General features: G+C 42.1%; 1 protein-coding gene across 1 annotated transcript in view; it reads right to left on the minus strand.

Moving 5' to 3' along the window:
* th (tyrosine hydroxylase) overlaps positions 1–25,808 on the minus strand; it is a 69,778-nt gene that overhangs the window by 16,008 nt on the left and 27,962 nt on the right. The window contains exons 5-8 of the mRNA XM_072273120.1: positions 17,696–17,763; positions 17,513–17,563; positions 15,742–15,887; positions 13,706–13,841 (exon numbers count right to left, since the gene is read on the minus strand). Coding sequence (XP_072129221.1) covers positions 13,706–13,841; positions 15,742–15,887; positions 17,513–17,563; positions 17,696–17,763 — 401 coding nt within the window. The remainder of the gene's footprint in view (positions 1–13,705; positions 13,842–15,741; positions 15,888–17,512; positions 17,564–17,695; positions 17,764–25,808) is intronic.

Genomic DNA, 25,808 nt, shown 5'->3' on the forward strand with positions numbered 1-25,808 from the left:
CCTTTCCACTTTGTTACATTCTGCCTGTTCTAAATTCTGACAGCTATGATTTTAGCAGTTCATCTCTTGCTGAGTCAATGCAAGTGACATTTTTCTCTGCTTTTCTTCCAATTTGGGCATGCATTTTCCATGATATCTCATTCAGTCAGAAGTACGAGATGAGCAGTTAAAGACATTGAGTTATAAAGAAGTACAGCATAGAAGCAGATCCATGCCGAAACCATTGAATCTGCCAACTCCCAACGACCTGCACCACCGACCATAGATCTTCATATCCCTACTATCAATGTACCTATCCTAACTATTCTTAAACATTGAAATCGAGCTCACATGCACCACTTGTTTTGGCAGCCAGCTCATTTCATACACTCATGACCCTCTTAATGAAGAAGTTTCCTCTCATGCTCCCCTTAAACTTTTCACCTTTCACCCTTAACCCATGACCGCCAGTTGTAGTCCCACCCATCCTCAGTGGAAAAAACCTACTTACATTTATCCTAACTATACCCCTTATAATATTGTACAAGTTTATCAAATCTCCTCTCAGTCTTCCGCATTCTAAAGAATAAAGTCCTAACTATTCAATTTTTCCTTATAATTCAGGTCCTGAGGACCCAGCAACATTCTTGTAAATTTCCTCTGCACTTCTTCAACTTTGTTTACATCTTTCCTGTAGATAGGTGACCAAGACTGCACGCAATACTCCAAACTCCAATTTCAACATAACATCTCCTTTTCTGTACACAGTATTTTGATTTATGAAGGCCTATGTGTCAAAAACACTCTTTACGACCCTGCCCACCTAGAACACCTCTTCCAATGAATTATCGACCTGTATTCCCGGATCCCTTTGTTCTATCATGCTCCTCATGGCCCAACCGTTCACTGCGTGAGACCTATCTTGGTTGGTCCTACTGAAGTACAAGACCTTGAACGTCTGCAATAAGTTCTATCTACCATTTTTCAGCCCATTTTTCAAGCTGATACAGATCCTTCTGCAAACCATGATAGCTTTCCCTACTGCCCTCTACACCACAGCCTTGGTGTTATCTGCAAATTTGCTGATCCAGTTAACCACATTATCATCCAAATCATTGATATAGATGACAAACAACAAGGGACCCAGCACCAATCCCTGCGACGCACCACAAGTCACAGGCCTCCAGTAGGAGAGGCAACCATATTCGACTACCCTCCAACAAAACCAATTTCTAATCCAATTGACTACCTCATCCTGAATGCTGAGTGATAGAACCTTCTTGACCAGCCTCCCATACAAAACCTCATGAAATGCCTTACTAAAGTCCATTTAGACAGCATCCACTGCCTTACCTTCATCCATTTTTCTGATAACTTCCTCAAAAAACTCTATATGATTGGCTAGATGAGACCTACCATGTACAAAACCATGCTGTCTATCCTTAATCACGCTATGTCTATCCAGACACTGATATATCTGGCCCCTTGGAATACCTTCCAATAACCTTCCCACAATTGCTGTCAGACTCACCGGCCTGTGATTTACTGGTTTCTGTTTAGAGCCTTTCTTAAAACAGTAGAACAACACTGGCTCTCCTCCAATCCTCTGGTACCTCTCCTATCACTAAGAATGCTTTAAGTACCTTTGCTAGTACCCAGGCAATTTCTGCACTTGCCTCCTGTAGGGTCTGAGGGAACACCTTGTCAGGTTCTGGGGACTAATCCACCCTGATTTGCCTCAGGGTAGCAAACACATCCTCCTCCGTAATCTCTGCAGGGTCCATGAAGTTGATGCTGCTTTGCCTTCCTTCTATAGACTCCATATCCACCTCCTGAGTAAATACAGATGCAAAGAATGCATCCATCTGTTTTGCCTCCACACATAGGTTACCATTCTTGTCTTCCAGAGGACCAATTTTGTCCCTTACAATCCTTGTGCTCTTAATATATCTGTAGGATCCCTTAAGATTCTCTTTTACCTTGTCTGCTAGAGCAACTTCATGTCTTCTTTTAGCCTTCCTGATTTCTTTCATAAGTGTTCTGTTGCATTTCTTGCACCTCATTTGTTCTTACTTGCCTCTAACTGCTATGCATCTCTTTTTCCCTCTTAACCAGGGCCTTAATATCTCTTGAAAACCAAAGTTCCATACAACTTGCTATCTTTACCTTTTATTCTGACAGACACATACGAGCTTTGTACTCTCAAAATTTCACTTTTGAAGGCCTCCCACTTTCCAAGTACACCTTTGCCAGAAAACAGCCTTTCCCAATCTACAATTGTCAAAAAATTTCTGATCATCATCATCATCATCATCATCCGGTGCCATGCCCAGTTTGAGCTTTGACTGCCACGGCCCACACACTCTTCTTTTGGGTGAAGTGGATCAATTCATTGGTATTGATTTCCAGTTCTCTGGCTGCTGTCTCCATCATCATTTGTCTTTGCCTTCCTCTTGCTTTCTTCCCTTCAATCTTTCAAATAATTACCGTGCATTCTAACTCCTCTTTCCTAATTACATGTCCAATGAAGTCACATTGCTTTTTCATGATCTCATACATTATTTCTCTTCTTGTGCTTGCTCTGTTCATGACATCCTCGTTAGATATTCGTTTCGGCCATGATATTCTTTGCACCCTCCTCAAAAACCATATCTCTGCTGTTTCAATTCGTTTCCTCATGTTACTAGATATTGTCCAACATTCTGAGCCATATAACATAAATGGATGAACATACCATTTCAGTGCTCTGAGGCGGGTTGTCGTGCCTAGTTTAGTTTTGGTCAGTATGCTCTTCATTCTCGTAAAAGTGTCTTTTGCCATCCCTGTTCTTCTTTTGATGTCCATGTAGCACCTGCCATCTGATGTCACCCAGCTTCCTAAGTAGCACAAGTTCTGTACTTGTTTTATGGTATGTCTTCCCCGTTTATTCTCAGCCTGCAGGTAGGATTTTCCTTCATTTTGGGTATCACTAAAATATTCTGTCTTTTTGCAGTTGATAGATAGATCTATTTTTGCAATTTCTTCAACAACTATATCAATTAAGTTTTGTAGTTCTTCCTCCGTATTTGCAATTAACACAGTGTCATCCGCTCAGGATACGAGCGAAGACCAATGGCAGATCCGGCAGATCCGGCAGATTCAGTAACTGAACTTATGACGGAGAAGGCAGATGAGCTACAACCTCAAATGTCTACGGCTATAGTACAGGCGGATGAACATTTGGGAAGAGAAATGGCCATTTCTTCAGTTCGCCCAACGGACGGCAATAGCAAACCACCGTTGCTAGATACTAGGTTTCCTAGAATCTATTTGTTAAGAAAACCATGGTCAACCTCACAAAATGTATCACACAACAACAGTGTCAAGACGATTTTCAAGACAATCTGAAGATGCTTTGCTCAGTAATTGTTATTGTCATGGGAGATCTAAATGCTAAAGTAGGACAAAGTGCTGATGGAAATACCATTGGAAAATTTGGACTGGGGAAAGAAATGAAAAAGATGAGAAATAGGTAGAATGGTGCAAGATGAATAATCAGGTCATTATGAATACCTACTTTAAAAACCATTCAAGACGCTTATGGACTTGAAAGGTTCCAGGTGATAACACCAGAAATCAAATTGACTTTATTACTATAAACCAAAGATTTAGAAACTCACTTAATGCAAAACATATCCAGGTGCAGACTGTAATAGTGACCATAACCCAGTAATATGTCATGTAAAAGTAAAACTTAAAAAACTAAAGAAACAAAAACCTGAAAAATCCCTTGGCTACTTGCAATTAATTAAAGAAGAAACTTAAGACAAAAATTTACAATTGAAGTAAGGAATAGATTTCAAAGTCTAGAAATAGAATCTGTTGAAGATGATAACAATCATGTAGAAATGAAGTTTAACTCTCTAAAGGATGCCTTGGTAGAATCAGCGAAGTCAATGATTCCTAAAAAATAAAAAAGCACAAAGAATAAATGGATGACAGATGAAATCATAATTCTAATGGAAGAAAGGAGACTGAAGAAAGCAAAACCTATAGGATATAAGTCCTTAGATAAAAAAAGTTAAAAGCTTATGTCAAAAAGCCAAAGAAGAATGGTTAAACCAGGAATGTGAGCAAATAGAAAAAATCCCTATTACTGATCCAAAAAGGTTACATCAACAAATCAAGAAGATCACTGGTAAAAAGCTCTTCTGTTCTTCAGACGATTGAGGTGAAAAGTAAGAAATTAAGAAGAACATTGAAGGTCCAAGTATTTTAAAATCTGAAGTTCGTAATGCAATAAATAAGATGAAGAAAGGAAAGGCAGCAGGGCCTGATGAATTAGTAATAGAACAAATTATCGCCCTTGAAGATTTGCGGACTTAATCAATGACATTTATGAGACTGGAATAATACCAGAAGAAATGAAAAAATCAATTTTTATCACTCTTCCTAAGAAACCTGGAGCAATAGAATGTGAATTACATAGGACCGTAAGTTTAATGAGTCATATCACCAAGATACTTCTAAGAATTTTGATGACAAGAGCTAAAAGTAAGATACAAGCTGAAAAAGGCAAAGAACAGTGTGGTTTTGTGAAAGACAAAGTTACAAGAAACACGATATTGATGTTAAGGATACTATCAGAATGAGCTAGTCAAGTGCAAAAAGATTTGTTTGTTTGTTTTATCGACTCACTTTACCTGCTCAAAGCCACAATCACCTCATGTCTGCTTGAGAAGACATCATAGCCAAGGCTCATTCTCCCCTTTCTAAATAGCCAACTCATTCACTGCCTCATAAGGGTTGATGGTAGAAAGAATTAATAACTTCAAATGTTAACATTTTGTATGACTTGTCCTGTGCCTAGCACATTGATGCAACCATAAAGAAGGCATGCCTGTGCCTCCACTTTCTAAGAAGCTGAATGAGATTCTGTATGTCACCAAATACTCTAACAACTTCTACAAATCACTATAGAAAGTGTTAGCCTGAGTTTTTTTGAGTAGATGATTTGTTTACACTTAAATGACTTTGGCCACCAGACTTCTATTTGACAAAGTACTGTGGATTGAGTCCACAACAATGCGCTTCCTAAAAAGGTGTGAATACCAGATGCTTCTGGCGCCATAGTTTGACCAGCTGCTGTAGTTTCGAAGACAGTATTATCTATACTTTATAAATATTAATTGTCTTCTATGCTAGCAGGTAAAATGCCAAATAAATGTATCGTGGACTTAACTTGCATTCCTAAAGGCTGTGGATACCAACCCAGACATGTTGGCATTGGAAGGAAAGGATGGTGTGATATTTTGTATGTAGCTTCAAAAGGAAGCATAGTCTATGCATTGTCTATAACTTTTTAAGTAGCGATTGCCTTTGTGTTTAGCATATAAATATCGAGCCCACATTGGGCTAGCAGACTCTTTCTACCGAAAGCGTCTCCGTCCGTATGATGCCTGCTGTATCTTGTTGTGTCGAATAAAAAAGCTGCATTGTATCTACCAGTGACTCTGTCTCTCCGGTAATTTCATCCACGCTACAACATTTGGTGTCAGGAGTGGGATACTTTGTGACCTGTCGTGAGGCCAGCATTCCTAGCGGTCTAAGTTGGTGAGTATTTTTCTAAAACAACACTCACACTTGGATCTGTTCGGTCGGTGGTACACAGGAACACGAAGTATCACAAATGTGGAGAGCCGAACTGGTAGATATTAAAGTAGTGTGTGCGCGTGCATGTGTGTTTATGTACGTGAGGAATCTTTGCATGTTGACTTGGTTAACTTGGTGAGAGTTGGACCACCAATTGCGAAAGGTGGTAACCAACGGTACGGTTCGAGACGCCAGAGTGGGAGTGTGTATACTCGTTCAGGGAGCTGCATTTTAGTGTGTGTGTGTGCTAGTGTGATGCAAAGGAATAGAGCAGGCATCATGAGTTCAGATACTCAAAAGTGGCAGATTGTGGAATACATACTCTGCGGTTTTAACTATATGTTGTTTAACTGCTACCCGTCTATGATATTTTGCATAGTGTGGGAATTAGTGTGGAGATATCTCAGGGAGAGGTTTTACCCAGAGAGAACTACCAGAGTGGCACCTATTGAAGTCAGACAACGTCAGGTTGAGAACCCTGATGATCCGAGCCAGTCCTTGACCTTGATTACGACTATTCATAAGCCCTTCACCCCTGGGGAGAAACAGAGCATTTTGTCCGAATTGCCCTCACTTAAAGTCGCCTGTGGGAATTCAGAATTCTGGCACAAACTCGAGGAAATGGTTGAAATTCACCAGATGCACCCTAAAGATATACACGTGTTAGTGAAAGGCAAGTGCCTGAGGAATATGTGGGACAGGATGGCCCAGGGGGTGCGGGATGGTACATGGGCAACTACCGGGAGCCCCAGTAATGAAGAAAGATATCGCTATTTTAAAGGGGAAGTGAGGCAGCGCCTGGGGCGAGGCAAGAGTAGCTGGGGAACGATAATGGCAGTGATTCAAAAAGCTGACGAGATAGCCATGGATTATGCAGAACGTAAATATCGAGCATATGAGGAGTATTCAGGGTTGGATAATCCAGGGAGGGATGACCCAGTCTTCCTAAAAATGCTGAAGGAAGGCCTGAGCTCAGCCCATCAGGAAGTTTTAGATTTAGGCATAACAGTAGGGTCCACCTACTCTGCGATAGTTCTGTGGGCCAGTGAGATAGACCAAAGGAAAGGCGAGAGAAATCCTAAAGTGGGTATAGTGAATGCAGCTGCTGTGATGTCCCAGAGAGTTTGTTTTGCTTGCCAGCAGCCAAGGCACCAAGCAAAGGACTGTAGGACCAGGTATAAGACAATGAAGGAGTTGATATGCTACAGCTGTGACCTGTCGGGACATGGCTGGAGACAGTGTCCAAAAGGGAGAGGGAAAACCCAGGCAAAGGTCACAGCCCACTCACTCACTTACCCCATCAGCAATCAGTCCGTCTGTCAATCAGATCAAAGAGTTAGTGACAGCGCCTCTTAGGGCAGAAAAAGATGTGGCAGCGGGCTCCACTGCCAGCGCTGGTGACCTGCGGATGTACACAACGGCATTGTTGGGGGGACGGCAATGCAATATGTTAGTGGACACAGGGGCATCAGTATCGATAACAGACTTACCCTTACCAACAACCGGACAGGCCAGTTATATCAGGGGTGTAGGAGGGAAAACAGTAAAATCAGAAAGAAGCGAATTGCAGGTACTAGGAATCAGGGGAGTGCAGCTTCCAGTGTATTTCTGGGTATGTCCAAATAATGAGGGTGCGATCCTTGGAATAGACATCCTAAGGGAAGCAGGAGCTGTTATAGATTCGGGAAAAGGAGAAATAATATGGATGAATCAGGGGCAGTGAACACATACAACCAACAGAATACACAACCTGCCTAGCATAGTCACAGCTGCCCCGATCACCAGAGACTGCAGCCCGGATGGGGTCTATGGGTTACCTTGTCAGCAGTTTCCAGCAGTGTGGGCTACACACAAGTCAAGATTGTGGGCAGGTAAAGATAGACCCAGTTAAAATAGAGGAGGGTCTGTCTAAACTCCCTATGCAGGGCCCTATACAAACTGACACACTGACCGCTGTTCAGGGTATAGCGAAAGAACAAGAACACCAGGGGGTACTCGGAGAGACTGCGGCCACTCCAGAACATAAAGTTTTCCCAGATACTCCGAGAGCAGACATTACTGCCAATAAGGCAGCAGAGGAACAAGAGGCAATTGAAATTGCAAGTGTGCAGGAGGAAACAACAGAAGCCAGCTTAGTAAAATTATATGAAGAGGTAGAAGCAGAAGAGAAGGAAAAATGGAGGAGAAAAGAATCAAAGGAGGGATCAGATGGGTGCTGGACACATGGGGAGGAAAGGGTCACGGTGGCTCCACCATGTATTAGGTAGATACTATTGAAGTTATATCATGGGGTGATGCATCAGGGAAGGCAGAGCATGATCACAACCCTCTGGCAGTCTGGTGGTGGGCGGGGATGGGCAGGGATGTTGAGAAATTCTGCCGCCGTTGTATCACTTGTGCCCAGCATAACCCTGGTAAGGGCAGAAAGCTACAGCTAGCAAATCAGCCTCGGCCGAGGGGATCCTAGGAAAACATCCAGACAGACTTCACAGGGCCCCTGCCAGAAAGCAGGGGGAAAAGTTACTGTCTAGTAATTATGGATCACTTCACCCGGTGGGTAGAGGATTTCCCAACAAGGGACTGCACCGCCCGCACCGCTGCATGGATCCTAGTTCAGGAAATCCTCCCAAGGTGGGGAACCCCAGTTCAGGTGGATTCAGATCAGGGAGCACATTTCATGGGGAAAGTGATGAAGGAAATGTTCCGACTGCTAGGGATTCGACAACGGTTCCATGTACCCTACCACCCCCAGAGTTCAGGGATGGTAGAAAGGATGAACTGAACAATTAAGAATGCGTTAGCCAAAGCTATAGCTGAGACAGGAAAGACATGGGTGGATGTATTACCAGGAATCTTGATGAGATTACGCGCAACCCCGAACCACACTTTGGGTCTCAGCCCCTACAAATTATTGATGGCGTGAGAAATGCAACTCCCTTATGGGGTAATTACAGGTTGTGGGGAGCCTGGGGCTTACAGGGATAGAATGACCCAATATGTGAAAGACCTTTATAACCAACTTAAAGTATTAAAGGATCAAGTGAAACAACAGCGAATCGCTGATCAGAGAGAGCCAGAGGGAAAGGGGATAGTCCTTCCACAGCCCGGTGACCATGTTATGGTGAGGGTGCTGCTGGAAAGGCCGGGGTTTGTTCCCAAATGGATAGGACCACAGATGGTACTCTTAACCAATGATACATGTGTCTGTGTACAGACTCGGCGAGGCAGCCAGTGGAAACAGCGGACTCAGGTTAAAGCATACGACTCTCCCTCTTGTTGCTCCCACAGACAGAGTGGGGAACCAAGTGTACCCAGTAACCATGTAATTTCAGAGAACTTAAGAGAGGAACACCAGCCGGCCATGCCAGACCTGAGCACAGCTGATGAAAACATACCCGGAGAACACGCAAAGGCAGAAAACGCTGAAAGCGTGGCAGAAGACACTGAGAACGTGGTGGAAAACCATGAATAGCCTGCTAAAGTGTGATGATGAAGGTTCTCTGTAAAGAAGGCTGGTTGCTGAAGGTAGATGATTAATTTTATAGCATAGTATAGAAATTTATTGGGAAATAGACGGGGAGGGATTTTCGAGTTCAAGCAGAGACGGCAAGTTCCACCACTTCGATTACATTTCAGACTGCGCACGGCATCTGAAAGCAGTCACCCCCAGTCTGAGGAACTGGACCCTTTTCAGCAGTGATCGACCAGACAGTTTGGAAGGGGGTGCCACCGGGGAGAGGTCCTTGCAGACATTTACTTGGAGGCCACCCCAACCCCTTTCTGTACATCGATGAGAGAGCCTGTGGGTGCTCCTGGAAGGAGATTTTCGGCAAACATAGGATGAAGGGCTGAAGACAAAGGAATGCGATTAAGCTGCAGTCAGCGTGCAGGGAAAGCGACAGGCACGTGAATGGAGTCGCACTTCTAAAGACTTGGGACAGCCTCTCTGCTTAACACTTGGTAGGTAGCAATTAGGTAATGCTAGGATAGATAGAGGTACATAAAAGTGGGGGGAGGAATTTCAAGATACGGCATTTTTGCGGCCCTATTTGAGCAGATCCTCCTAGGTTGGCCTTTCTTGATACAAATTTAAGTTTTGTCCAGGAGGGCCAAGAGGAGAAACTGTTAGAGTGAGTTTTTTGTTGGGTAGATGATTTGTTTACACTTAAATGACTTTGGCCACCAGACTCCTATTTGACAAAGTACTGTGGATTGAGTCCACAACAATGTGCTTCCTAAAAGGTGTGAATACCAGATGCTTCTGGCGCCGTAGTTTGACCTGATGCTGTAGTTTTGAAGACAGTATTATCTATACATTATAAATATTAATTGTCTTCTATGTTAGCATGGGAAATGCCAAATAAATGTATTGTGGACTTAACTTGCATTCCTAAAGGCTGTGGATATCAACCCAGACATGCTGGTGTCGGAAGGAAAGGATGGTGTGATATTTTGTATGTAGCTTCAAGAGGAAGCATTGTCTATGCATTGTCTGTAACTTTTTAAGTAGCGATTGCCTTTCTGTTTAGTGTGTAAATATCGAGCCCACATTGATCTAGCAGATCTTTCTACTGAAAGCGACTTCGTCCGTATGATGCCTGCTGTACTGTACCTTGTTGTGTCGAATAAAGAAGCTGCTTTGTATCTACCAGTGACTCTGTCTCTCCAGTGATTTCATCCACGCTACAACAGAAAGTATCCTGACTGGCTGCAATTTCAACACACAGGAATTCTAGAGACTGCAGAAGGGGGTGGGGTGGGGGGACTACCCTGTCCATCATGTCCCATATTCTACCTCAATGCAAAGTGTAAAAGTGAGGCGAGAGTGGATATCGGACCATTGGAAAGTGATGCTGGAGAGGTAGTAAAGGGGGGGGGGGCAATGAAATGACGGACAAACTGAATAAGTATTTTCCATCAGTCCTCACTGAGGAAGACACTAGCAGCATAGTGGAAGTTCTAGGTGTCAGGAAACATGAAGTCTATGAAGCTACCATAACTAGAGAGAAGGCTCTTGGGAAAACTGAAAGGACTTTGGGTAAATAGTTCACCTGGACCAGATGGTGTACAGGTACACCTCAGAGCTCTGAAGGAGGTGGCTGATGAGGTTGTGGAGGCATTAGTATTGATCTTTTGAGAATCTCCAGATTCTAAGATGATTCTGGAAGACTTGAAAATTGCAAATGCCTCTCCACTCTTCAAGAAAGGAGAGAGGCAGAAGAAAGGAAATTATAGGCCAGTTAGTCTGACCTTTGTGGTTGGAAAGATGCTGGAGTTGATTATTAAGGATGAGGTCTCAGGGTACTTGGAGGCACATGATGAAGTAGGCTGTAGTCAGAATGGTTTTCTCAAAGGAAAATCTTGCCTGACAAATCTGTTGGAATTCTTTGAAGAAATAACAAACAGGATAGACAAAGGAGAGTTGGTTGATGTTGTGTACTTGGATGTTTAGAAAGATCTTTGACAAGGTGTCACACATGAGGCTGCTTAATAAGCTACGAGCCCATGGTTTTGCAGGAAAGGGTCCAGCATGGAAAACGCAGTAACTGATTGGCAGGAGGCAATGAGTGGGAATAAAGGGAATCTCTTCTGGTTGGTTGCCAGTGACTAGTGGTGTTCCACAGGAGTCTGTGTTGGAACTGATTTTTTTAATGTTAAATGTCAATGATTTGGATGATGGAATTTATGGCTTTGCTGCAAAGTTTGCAGATGATATGAAGATAGGTGGAGGAGCAGGTAGTTTTGAGGTACTAGAGTGGTACAGTAGGACTGAGACAGATGAGTAGATTGGGCAAAGAAATGGCAGATGGAATACACTGTTGGGAAGTGTATGGTCATGCACTTTGGTAGAAGAAATGAAAGAGTTGACTATTCTTTAAATGAAGAGAAAATATATAGAAAAACTGAGGTGCAAAGGGACTTGGGAGTCCTGTGTCAGAATACCCTAAAGGTTAATTTACAGGTTGAGTCTGTGATGAGGAAAGCAAATGCAATGTCAGCATTAATTTCAAGAGGACTAGAATTTAAAAGCAAGGGTGTAATGTTGAAACTTTATAAAGAACTGGTGAGGCCTCACTTGGGGTATTGTGAGCAGGTTTGGCTCCCTTATTTTAGATAAGGTGTGCTGAAACTGGAGATGGTTCAAAGTAGGTTCACGAAAATGATTCCAGGATTAAATGGTTTGTCATATGAAGAGTGTTTCATGGCTGTGGATCTGTATTCACTAGAATTCAGAAGAATGTGGGGTGATCTCATTGAAACCTACTGAATAATGAAAGGCCTTGATAGAGTGTATGTGGAGAGGATGCTTCCTGAGGTGGGAGAGCCTAAGAGCAGAGGACACAACCTCAGAATAGAGGGGTGACCTTTTAGAACAGAGATGAGGAGGAATTTCATTAGCCAGACAGTGGTGAATCTATGGAATTTGTTGCTGCAGGCACTTGTGGGAGCCAAGTGTTTATGTATATTTAAGGCAGAAATTGATAGATTCTAGATTGGTCAGCGCATGGTTGGATACGGGGAGAAGGCAGGAGATTGGGGCTGAGAGGAAATATGAATCAGCCGTGATGAAATGGCAGAGCAGACTCGATGGGCCAAATGGTCTAATTCTGCTCCTATATCATATGGTTTATATTAATGGTTTGATCTGTATGAACAGTATGCAAGTCATTTTTTTCACTGTATCTCAGTACATGTGACAATAATAAACCAATTCCAATTCTATTCTAGCTGAACCAGTGCACATGAGAATAAATCTGACTCGGATGGAGACTAGTTATGCATTCTCCACCCCACATACAGATACCACTAGCACTGTATCTACTCTGCCTTTTTGTGAAACACAGCAATTCCGTTGCAAAGTTATGTGACAGTAACATGCTTTCTCCCAACGTGACAGTAATTAAGTGCCCTACGCTGTGTATGAAAAAAGAAATCCAATCAGACCACCTTGTCCAACAGTAATACGACCATAAGACCATAAGACAAAGGAGCAGAAGTCGGCCATTCGGCCCATCGAGTCTGCTCCGCCATTTTATCATGAGCTGATCAATTCTCCCATTCAGTCCCACTCCCCCGCCTTCTCACCATAACCTTTGATGCCCTGGCTACTCAGATACCTATCAATCTCTGCCTTAAATACACCCAATGACTTGGCCTCCACTGCCGCCCGTGGCAACAAATTCCATAGATTCACCACCCTCTGGCTAAAAAAATTTCTTCGCATCTCCGTTCTGAATGGGCGCCCTTCAATCCTTCATTCATGCCCCCTCGTACTAGACTCCCCCATCATGGGAAAGAACTTTGCCACATCCACTCTGTCCATGCCTTTCAACAATCGAAATGTTTCTATGAGGTCCCCCCTCGTTCTTCTAAACTCCAAGGAATACAGTCCAAGAGCGGACAAACGTTCCTCATATGTTAACCCTCTCATTCCCGGAATCATTCTAGTGAATCTTCTCTGTACCCTCTCCAATATCAGCACATCCTTCCTTAAATAAGGAGACCAAAACTGCCCACAGTACTCCAAGTGAGGCCTCACCAGTGCCTTATAGAGCTTCAACATCACATCCCTGCTCCTATACTCTATTCCTCTAGAAATGAATGCTAACATTGCATTCACCTTCTTCACCACTGACTCAACCTGGAGATTAACCTTAAGGGTATCCTGCACGAAGACTCCCAAGTCCTGTTGCATCTCAGAACTTTGAATTCTCTCCCCATTTATATAATAGTTTGCCCATTTATTTCTTCTGCCAAAGTGCATAACCATACACTTTCCAACATTGTATTTCATTTGCCACTTCTTTGCCCATTCTTCCAATCTATCCAAGTCTCTCTGCAGACTCTGTTTCCTCAGCACTACCGGCCCCTCCACCTATCTTCGTATCGTCAGCAACAACACCATAATGTAAACAACAACAGAAGTTCACAGAGTTCTGTCACAATCCCTAGATGAAGCAAACCGCACTCTGACTAAACCAACGGGTGCTGACAGACAAGCTGTTCATTTCCAGCATTTGCATTCTCATTACAGACTTTTAGCGATTTGTTTCCAGAACATGATACCGCGGTTTAGTTTATTGCTTCGACTTACGGCTCAGGAGTGTGCATTGGCGAGGAGGCATGCCTGACGTACTGCGTGCACTGGAAAACTCGAAAAGCAAGGCTTGCCAGGAAGTCCCGGGCCGAAAGCAACCCAGCCACAGGCCAGAGCTGAAATCCTGAGTGTTCTGAGCAAAGAAACAAGGGATATTTGTTATGCTAAATCTCAACGGGTCATAAAAGTGGAAGCATCCTTTCTTTAGTTATATAAACATTTGAGGTGCTTATGGATGCAACTTGTTACAGGATAGAAGAGACCAATATATTCAAGGGCAGATATTCATTTTCTAAGTGGGAAACTAAGCTTTCCAAAAAGAAGACAGTGAGTCAATGCTTAATTTAATGCAGGTATGAAAGGTTTCAGGATGAGACCTTCTACATATCCTTTAAAGAGACCTACTCAGTAACATTAGCTTGTCCTGGACTAAGAAAATGCCTCACGTGGCTTCTGGAAAACCAAGATGCCATTTGCTTCAGGGTAACACCAATAACTTCACTCCTTGTTTGCATGTCGGATAGATCCATTTTCTTGTCACGCAGGCCACTGACTCCCAGTATTTGCCCTCCAACATGCAAAACGACCATGGTTCCCCAGCTCACCCTACCTCAATCATCACCACTGGCCACCCTCTCTCCTGTCCTCGAAAGTTACATCTCTTTGGCTGCTCCCGTACATTTATCTGCATGGTCCCAATCTTCAAGAAGCTTCCTCCAGTGAGCTGCCTGAAGCTGTCCATTTGGTGCATGCAGCTTGCCATTGTGATGATAGGGAGCTCCAAGTCCCAATGTTAAGTGTGAACTGATCCTAGATATCCAAGTTCAGGCTGTGTCCTTTACATTTCTTTCTGGGTGAGAAAGTATTTTCCAACCAGTAACTATGCCAACCACCTGCTGAACTTGATGCAACTTACTCATTACAGCTAAACCAAAACTTTACAGATCGAAAGTTAGGAATTAGAAATCAGCACATCTTTCCCTTGCTAAAATCTGGATTAATGTTAGCAGCTCCAGCATCACTCTAGTAGAGATCATTATAGGTGCCATTTCATGGTACGTGGTTCCCAGCCAGTGCTGATATGCAATTGAGTAAAGCATTTAAAACATTATATGGGGCTCTTTTTAACTCATGGGAAAACCAATAATACTCAGCTCTGACTTCTAACAGGCTGGAAGCATGTGTCAGTAACTATGTTCAACGTGGCTCACCTCAGTCTGACCTACTGTGAAGTGCGGTGAGCAATATAACTCAAGAACAGCAATTTTGTGCAACACTGCAGACGTGAAATGGTATTGTTTTTCTCAACTTTTTTTCACATCCCCAAATCCTTCAAGGGCCGGCTCAAATATATCCCTTTTGACCAATTGCCTCCGGTAGCAAAGCAGGGGTGATGGTAGCACTGGGGTTAGTGTGATGCTTTACAGCATCTGCCATTGGCAATTGCTGTTCAGTTCCCACCGCTGGCTGTAAGGAGTCTATACATTCTCCCCATGACTGTGTGGATTTCCTCCAAGTACTCTGGTTTCCTCTCACATTCCAAGGACACGCAGATTAGGTTTAGTATGTTGTGGGCATGCCATGTTGGCTCTGGAAATCTGGCAACACTTGTAGGCTGCCGCTAGCATATTCGCAAAGCAAATGATACATCTCACTGTATGCTTTGATGTACGAAAGGCAAATAAAGCTAATCTCTACACCCTGGCTCTCCTTTGTCTGTTTTTGACAATTCTTCTGTTAATTTCCTGGGACACTTTACTGTGTTGAATTTGCTGTATGAATAAAAGTTGTTGCTCTTTCGTCATTTTATTTGTTCTGATTGTATTTTCTTGTAACAATTGTGTATAATTTATGATTGGTTTGCTGCTTTTCTTTTAATTGTTGTGTCCCTGATGCTTATGATGGTGTTGCAAGTAAGTCTTTCTTTCATTCCACCTGTGCATCATGAACTTGTGCATATGAAAATATACTCTACCTTGACATTTTCAAATAGGTCTCTTTGACAAACTATTAACATTTAAATCAGTGCTAACCTTTCAAAAAGCAGGAGACATCCTCAAGTTGAGGGATATTATCCTCAGTGTAACAGCATTGCCTCTCCAGTAGCCTGAAAGCCTCCAGATGTTCTGAACAAGCATGTGTAGGATACAGAGTTTTCAGGTTTGTGTACACTTCTCTCCTGTTGTACAGCAACACAGCACAAAGGTCAACAGTGCATACAGTTAACCAGGCAAGCGGCGGAATGTTCCAAATTTCTTAGCTACAGTGGCTGTCTGACAGGTCACTTTGAACTTCTGCTGTTATGAAGCTACTGATGTAATAAAGATAACAATCAATAGTGCGTGTTGTCCCAGGAATGTAGAGTTCACATGGAGAACTGAGACTCCAGTGCATTTTTCTCTCTGACCATTGTTCCTTATGGAAATAAAGCCAATCGTTACACATGAGAAATTGCAAACAGGTACATTATCTCCAATTCCATTGGGTCTTTGAAAGTTGATAGCTATGCTAGAGACAGTAAAAAAAGTGAAGGGAGACTTAATTGTGAATCATCAAATGAACATAAAATTGTAGCACATTCACCAATATATTGGCTGAGATTAGCACAACTGTAGCTCGAACTCTCCTGACCTATAACAGCTCATTAACTAACTAGGAGGTCCAATCCTCTGGTGATTCATCGTTGGAGCCACCTCACTCTAATACCTAATTTGTGATTTCAAAGCTGTGGAGCATGCAGCCAATGAGGTGTTGCTGCAATGTCGGAAAATGAACACAGCAGGATCCCATCAGGAGATAAATGAACAGATTATGAGTTTTAATGGATTCGGAGGGGTGAGTACTGTCCAGGATACTGGGCAAAATCCACTGTTTCTCTGTCTTTGCTTCTCATGACTGAAGGCAAAGTTCAGTGTCTCATGCAATAGATGGCATAGCTGACAATTCAGCACTCCTTCATTTCAGCATTGGAAGGTCAACTGGAATTATGTATTCAAGTTAGTAGAGCTGGGCTTGAAATGATACCCTTCCCACTCAGAGGGAAGCACAACACACTGAACTATATCTGACATTGCAAGACGCAGGGAAGCGTGTAGAGTTAAAACTAATGTATTGCACTAGATTGTATCAGGCAAGTTGACTACTTTTGACCACTACATGGCCCCGTGCACCTCTGTCCTCCTGTCTGCCATTCATCATCTTGAATGCATCTGATGTATCTCCTCCTATGACTGCTGCCTAGTTGCTCCAACATGAAGTTGGAAAACAATAGGGAGATCTCAAAAACATGTTGGAGGAGAAGTACAAAATCTACAGTACGAGATGGTACTGCTGGGACTGAAAAGCACCATTTTCTGTTGATATAGAAATTTGATGGGAAGCTGTCTGACTGCCACCTGAGCAAGAAGCGCTTAAAACTGATACGGTCTCTTCAAATTAGAAGCAACCTCATTCCTCCTGTCCACCAGTTTGATGAACAAAACATTATTAGTCAAAGTTATTTTTCATATATTCCAAAATTCCTTACAACTAAAAATTTCTTCCAGCTTTTATATATAGTTCAGACTGAGAAGAAAGTGGATAAAATTTCTTCTGGCGATACCTTAATATAAAAATCTGCTACTATATGCAGTAGGGGGAAACTATTGTTACATTGTTTCAATGCCAGAAAGGAGAGTTGGGTTGCTGGATTAGTGAGTTTAATTAGGTCAACTAGCTTTATATTTCTTAAGATTATCACATATAATCACATCATATACTTAACCAACAGAAAAAAATACTCAATAGAATATACAGTAGACTAACCAAGTTGCAATTTCTTCTGCGGTGTACTTTACTCTGGGGATTGGCTCACCACTGCAGAAACAAGGAGCAATTAATATTCTTGGTTTAATATAATTCTCACTTAAGATGTCAATGAAAGACAGTGCAAATTCAAACAACATGCAAAGTGGGTTCACACAAACTTGGAGTGTGCATGCAACTTACTACTTGTAGTTTAAAGCAATTTCTGCAATCTGCTTCCGTCGCTCTCTATACTTAACATCAGAAAATCCCTGTAATTAATCAACAAACAAAAATGAGAATGAAACAAGGCGATAGTGTTACATTCAACAATCTATTAAGAATGCACATCCTCTACCAATTATCTCCCAGAAGAGAGGTGGGATGGTCATTACTGATTTGCCCTCGGCTTGAACTCTGTTTTTGTGCCAATTCCCCGGAGTTCGCAATTCTCCAATTTTTAAAAAAAAATTATCTACCTGATTTCAGATACCTGCAGCCTCTACAACCCCAAAGTAAAGAATTCCAAAGATCCATTTCTCTGTGGCAACAGATTCCAACACATCTTAGCTTTAAATAATTGCATCCTTATCTTGTAAGTATGACTCCTTCTTCGAGGTCCTCCCACTAATGGAAATATTTCAATGCTTTCATGCTCTTTGGGATCTTCTGTGCTTTAATAACTTCACTTCTCATTTGTCTAATATTGCAAAAAGTCAAAGCTCTTTGGCCACATGATAAAAGAACCATCTTTTCCCAAGAAGTAGCCTAGTTAATGTTTTTGGACTGCCTCCTAAAGTAGGATTTGGAAATCAGGGAACCAGACCTGTGCACATCCATACAAACTTCTATAATTCAATGTGACATGCACACAATGCTGGAGGAACTCAGCAAACCAGGCAGCATCTATGAAAAAGAGTAAACAGTCGACGTTTCAGGCTGAGACCCTCTATCAGGGCATGGGACTTGCGTGATTGGCGGTAGTAAAAACGAAGAAAAAGCTACTGACATGATGAAGGAAGCCCTGAACACGGCCAGAGATGGAGGACTCATGAAGGGTTTTGGCTGTTTACTCTTTTCCATAGATGCTGTCTGGCCTGCTGAGTTCCTCCAGCATTTTATGTGGGTTTCTTGGACTTGCAGCATCTGCAGATTTTCTCTTCTCTATATTTCTATGTACCACCTTTGTTACTCACTGCTAATCTCTTATGTGGTGCTTCCTTTTTAATATTTAAATGCACCCAATGGATTTTCCATGCCCCAAGCATGTGCAGTTTCCTTCTTTCTAATTGTCATGTAACAATTCATCCCCTTTGGAGCCCAGCATATATTTGAGGATTTTATGGGCATTCAAGACGTGGTTACAAAACCAGAAATGGCAGTCTAATCCACAAGCCAATGTGCACACTTACAATAAACAAGCGGATGGGGATGTTGGCTGTAGCCATGGTAAGCTACACAGAAACAGATGTAAAGTACACGATGTGCTTTGGTAGAATGTTAAGTCTGGGCTAAGTTCTGTAAACTTCCTGAGCTCTGCTGGGACGTAGCTGAAAGTTTATAAGATTTTAGAATCTGTCTATTATTCAATGAAAACAAATCATAAAAAGTTACACTGATCTTTTTGGCGGGTTCTTATATTCAAGAAATACGATAGGGGCCAGCTGTGACCAAAATAAAATAAACTACCAAGTGATGCTGGGCTGCACATTCCACGAACCTAAAAGGATCTGGAGTAAGTTGCAGCACACTGTCAAATCATCGTTTAGTTTAAATAAACCACCATTTAAGCTCTGAGTGGTGTTTATATCACGCTGAGCTCTATTGTTATTAGGAAGATGTTCACAGTGCTAAAGGTTGTGCTCTGTTTCTGTCAGATATGTGTAAATCAAGCATTATTTTACGTCAGGTTAGGTTGCAATCCTCCAAGAGGACCAAAACCTTGTCGTTGGGTTTGGAGGCTTGTGTGCCTCAACGACCCGGAGATCTATGTCGGCTGAAATCAGGGCTTTATGCTTTGGCTCTTGGTAGGGTCTCCCACGTCAAACAGGTCAAAGGGTAGAGACCAGACTAAGAGTGGTTCACCAGTCCTACAGGTTTAGGGATTCAGCTCAGGGCTAACAAACCTGACTGATAAAACGAAATTGTTATGGAAACAACAATGAAAAATCCTTCTACATCTGAGTATGGTGGTATTCCTGAGTCCTCGCTTGGGACTTGCATAACTGACAGTACTGAAAACCAAGAGGAAGCTACCAACATGACGAAGGAAGCCCTGAGCATGGCCAGAGGTGGAGGCCCTTCATTACTGCCCTAAACGCCAGTGGTGTAATGGTCAATAAAATCAAATAAACAGGTTGTAATGAAGGCAACCTTGCACAAGCCAGAAGCTGTAACTACATGAGGAGGTCATCTGTTGTGGACCACAGTGACTTGTCTTCTGCACCCAATGTAAAAGTGAGCAGAGATTTGTAGAACCTTCCCCTGATTATCTGCTTAATAACACGAGTCAATATTTAATCCACACTTAGTCTGAGATGTTTATTTATGCCAATGGAATGAGGCAGTGTAGCCTATTAAACCAAGAGTAAAGTGTTGTTAAAAAGCAGCGTGTATACCATACAGTCTAACAGGGGCAATTAGGCAACAGTTCACTTCGGGTCATATTACGATCGAGGAACGTGTTTGTAGACCAGATATTGAACTTCTTACTGTTGGACTTTGGCCATATTCCACCGAGATACAATACTGGGCGGCACGGGAGGTTGTTCCTGCCTGTGGCTATCGAACTTGCAGCTCCTCCCGTGGAGGGTCAGACACCCTGAGCCAATAGACTGGTCCTGGACTTATTTTCCATCTGGCATAGTTTGCATTTTGTTGTTTGATTGTTTGTGGTTTTTGTATTGCTATATTTATGCTCTATTCTGGGTTGGTGCGGCTGTAATGAAACCCAATTTCCCTCGGGATCAATAAAGTATATCTATCTATCTATCTATCTATTCTTTAACCTCCTCTACTCCCTTATATTCCTTTCTCTTCCACTATGTTGTTTTCTCTTTCTTTCTCCATAATTCCACGTGACTGGGAATTATCTGCTGGTCACGATCCAGGCAAGCCCATCAGGTCCAAATGTTTTTGAACTGCTGCAGATGGCTGCTAGGAAAAGGCAACTCTCAAAGTTTACTTTTGGCTTTATGGGAGACTGGGGACAATTGCAGGTGAATGACCTCAATCCCATGCTGGTGAGCCAGCACAGAGAGATCCCATAACTTCACTCCTGGCCATTACTAAAATATGCAAAGAAATGTACCTGAGTAATATTGACACATTGATTAACAATAAAGCTAGGCATATCACAACATACTATCCTTTAGTGGAACTGAAGGTGGGACTGTTAGGAGGGTTTGCTGCATTGTAGCATGTATGCATTTCTAAATGACAATAAAAGAGGACTGAGTGTTCTCATAATCTAAAAAAAACCCTTCAAGATGCATAAGCCTTAAGTTGTGTTAATTCTCTCACGGACAAATGGATGCCTTCAGCCTTGAACATTAAGTTCTAACTTGAAAAGCCCAACAACTGGTAAGGAGCTGAAGTAGCTGGTGAGGGGTTGGGGGGTGGAGGGAGGAGGTCAAGAACCCGTAGGCTATCATTGGTATAAAGCTTGCTTTCATTCAGGGGTCTGTGCAACCACAGTTGAAGGAATTAGCAGGTGACAAAGGATGTATAATCCCATGCTCCCTGTTAAGAACTACACCAATAGACAGCAGGAAAAATGGTGCACATTTTGGAAACCTAAAACCAAAAAAAAAAGGATGAGTGAGCGCTAGACAGGTCTGATGCATTGGAGGCAGACAGATTGCACCTATCCCTATTGATGTAGCAGTGGGCACTGAGCTGGATACAAGGTCTTGGGAATGTCCAGGCACAATTACCTTTGCAGGCTCTGTTTTGCAAAGACAATGGTGCCATCTGCTGGCCTTTAATCTGCAAACAATATCAGCAACCATGACTGTGGTGGCAATGAACTCATTCATCCCTCCTAGGTGCAGCTCTTTTGCGTTTGTTCTTGGGTTAAATCTTACTCCAGAGACTTGAGCAGAAACTGAAGGATGCCATGTTACTGTTGTCCTGAATGGAGGGAGTGCTACCCTGTCTTTCAGTTGAAATGTTTCTTGCACATCTACTTTCTCGTGCAGGTGTATGAGATCCAGGTCATTAATTTGAACGGAGTGCTCTCCCCGACATCCCTCAATGAACACCACTGAAAATCAAATGGAAATGCTGCTTTGTTGCTTCTGGGGAGAATTCTGTGCCTACATCAATTCATAAATACATCGTCGGTTGTAAAGTCCAATGGCAAGTCCTGAAAGTCATGATAGGAATGTAAATCTACGTTTTTCTTTCTTCCCCTGCTATTCCAAAGTTCATCCTCAAATTCAGTAAGTTTCATGTTTAGTTCAATCTATTGCCAGTCTTGTTATCATGAGACTATCCAACACACTGTTGCCATGGGAATAATAATAATGTCACTCATATGGCCCACTGCCCAGTGGGCTTCTGCTCCTTCTCTCTCACCAGTGCCATTTGCTTCCTCTCAACAATGTGCACTGATGTGGCCTCTTCCTCACATATTCTCTTCATGTAGTCCAAGGGCTCAGATCTTCCCCTCCAGGCCACGGGGACAGCTAAAGAATCAATGCTAGAATATTTAATTAACTGCATGTATTCACTTTAATATAATAAATGTGATATATATTCATATGGATGGAAATCAGGATGGACAGGAAGAGCAGAATAGAATCCACTGAGGACCTAGGAAGGTCTGAATCCTCAATTTCCTCTTATCCAATAGTTTACCTTTATATAATGCTGTCCTCTGCAGTTTTCTACAGGAGAATCAGGAGGACGGAGTGTAAGTTCTTCCTAGGGTTAGGTATGTTTTCACAAAATATGTGCTGACTTATCACATCAGAGAGATAATAGCAAAATTCCTCTTTCCCACGTGACTGCAGACCTGTTGTAGCTTGAGGTTCATCCTGTTGTTGGTGTGTGTCCATCCATTAAGCAGGTAAATTGTATTACTGTGATTTGATGCTGCAGCTCTTTGAGTGTGCCTGGGTTCCAAGGTTTAACCAGGAAGTGGCAACTTGAAAATGTGCTTTTTCTGGATGCATGATAATGATTGAAAGAGATGTAAAAGCCTTGTGAGACTTCAGCATGGGCTAGTGGTAAATGAGAACAGACAAGTTACACATTGTGGCATGTATGATAGGACCATTTATGAATGGAAACTATTGAGTACTCTCATCTTTCATAAAATTATCATCTTCATATGTTCTCAGGAGTTCAGGTGTGCACCTTGAGTTGACTCTGTCTGCACTGCTGTGCTCTGTGAAATTAGGCCACAGTACTATTTACAGAAACCCTTCTCATCATTGGTAGTAATCTACGCTATCACTATTTCATCCATCAACATGTTGGTTTCATCACATCTTTAGTCTTTTTTAGTTTCATTTACTTTTGACTTGTAATCTATTGATTTTTTAAATCTGTACATTTTGAATCTTCTGTACAGGTACTGGAAAAACTGGTAGTACATTTAACATCTTATTTTTAAGAACATTAAGTTAGAGTAGGGTAGACTGACTGTTGGGTCTATTCAATAAAGATGGACTCAGCCCCAGACACTTTGATGCTTAATGGAGCTGGCCTGAAGATATCCAATAATTAATCTCCACAATTCTCTGGGACAGCAGTGAATAACAACCTCCTAAATTAACAACCTCCAAGAAAAGAAATTCCTCATCTCCATCTTAAATAGATGTCTTCAATTATTATGGAACTCTTTTGTTCTCAGTTCTAGATTGCTCCATGAAAGGAAATATCTGATGGGTACATCCAATGGTTACAGACTCAGACCGTTCAACCTTCCCTCTTGAAATAGTTATTTTCATCTCAAGAATTAACCAAGTAAAGTTTAAATAGAAATTTGTCCCTCCTTGGGTCAGGCAACCACACTGCTTATGTATTCAGAATGTGGACTCACTAGCATGAGAGTTTTGTACATTTGTAACAAGATTTCTGTCTGTAAGGAGTTTGTACATTCTTCCCATGACTGTTTGGGTTTCCTCCAGGTGCTTCAGTTTCCTCCTGGTTGGTAGGTTAATTGGTCATTGTAAATTGTCCTGTAATTAGGGGGAAGTTAAATCAAAGGTTGCTGGGTGGTGTTGCTCAGAGGGCCAGAAGGGCCTGCTGTGTGCTGTATCTCAATGAATAAATAAAAGACTATCTCCCGAGGAATAAATACTAACATTACATATTCCTGCCTAATTACTTGCCATTATTGATGGAGTCTTTTCAGGAGGTGACAAGGTTGATTGATGAGGGTAAGGCAGTGAACAGAACTCACATGGATTTAAATAAGGCACTTAATAAAATCCGTCATAGTTTGATTCAGAACATAAAGATGCATGGGATCTAGGGTAAATTGCAGTTCGGATTCAGAACTGTTTTCCACGATGAACACAGATTAGGGTTGGGAGACTATTATTATGATGGAGATCAGTATTTTGTAAGGATCAATGCTGGAACCTCTTTGCTTGTGATACATATTAATCATTTGGATGAAAATGTAGATGGTAGAATTAGCAATTCTGCAGATGAAACTAAGACTGGTAGAGTTGTAGAGAGTGTGAAGGACTATCAGAACATACTGTGGGATAGACAGTCAATTGGTTACAGAGAAGTGGCAGATGGAATTTAATCTGAACAACTGTGAGATCTTGCAAGTTAGGAGGTGAAATGGAAGAAGGACCTACACTGAGTGGCCACTTTATTAGGTACACCTGTACACTTGCTTATGAATACGAATATCCAATTAGCCAATCACGTGGCAGCAATTCAATGCATAAAAGCATGGAGACATCGTCAAGAGCTTCAGTTGTTGTTCAAGCCAAACATCAGAATGGGGACGAAATGTAATATAAGTGACTGAGCATGGAATGATTGTTGGTGTCAGAAGGGCTGGTTTGATTATCTCAGAAGTGGCTGATCTTCATTGATTTTCACACATAATAATCTCTAGAGTTGATAAAGAATGGTATGAAAAACAAAAAAACGTCCAATGAGTGGCAGTTCTGTGACCAAAACTCCTTGTTAATTGGAGAAGTTAGAGGAGAATGCCCAGACTGGTTCAAACTGACAGTAACTCAAATAACTCAGTGTTAAACAGTGGTGTGCAGAAGAGCAACTCTGAGTGCACAACATGTTGAACCTGAAGTGGATGGGTTACAACAGCAGAAGACCATTAGCGTGCACACAATGGCCACTTTATTGGGTATGGAGCTACCTAATAAAGTGGCCACTGAGTATATACAGTTGATGGAAGGCCCATTAATGGAGGTTCAGAGGGACCTGGCGTCCTGAGGCATAGTTCACTGAAAGTGGATACACAAGTGGAGAAGTTTGGGAGAGGGTTAATTTAAAGGCAAAATGAAGGGCAAGCCTTTTTATGCCGAGTGAGACAGGTGCCTGGATTAGGCTGCCGGGGGTAGTAGTGGAATTAGGTAATTTGGTGAATTTTAAGAGGCTCTTAGGTAGGTACATAAATGTGAAGATATGAATGGAAAGATATGAATGATAAACAGGAGGACATTTAGGATAACTTGGTACCAAGACTGGCACAACTACTGCACTGTTCTGTGTTATATTATGCAACACTTTGCAGGGATTATTCACTATTTGAGCAGGATTCTGCTTTTGCTTTATTTTCCCCCAAAACCTCACATTGGCTATTCTCCACCTACCAAATCGTTGCTTCTCACTTAACCTATGTACACCCATTGTAGACTCATTATGTCCTTCTGCCCTCTGCCCCTACCCCTACCTCTACCACAAAACTTAGTTTCCTAGCTATCTTTAAGCCATCAGCGAATATGGCTGTGGTACAATTTGTCCTTTCATTCAGGTCATTAATATTGGTGTAAGTAGCTGAGGTCCAGAAGTGATCCGTGACGAACTTTAATGGTTATAACATGTCAACCTGAAAATAGTATACTTATCACCACACCTGTTTTAAGTGACTATCAATCTTTACCTATAGTTTGCCAGCTGATGACACATAACCTCCTCGAAACCCACCCTACTTTCATGATCCTTCGGGAGTGGGACCACCTCTGCAGTCCTGTGCAGCTCTTATTGAAGGGTTCCCCATTAGTTCTGCTCTAAAGGTACAATGGTAAAGGTATCTGAGCAGAGATCACTCACCAGAAATGACAGAGCTGAATCAAACTTTGTTCTGCTGAGAAACATTGCA

This window comes from Mobula birostris, chromosome 11, assembly GCF_030028105.1.
Source record: "Mobula birostris isolate sMobBir1 chromosome 11, sMobBir1.hap1, whole genome shotgun sequence".
Taxonomy (NCBI): Eukaryota; Metazoa; Chordata; class Chondrichthyes; order Myliobatiformes; family Myliobatidae; genus Mobula; species Mobula birostris.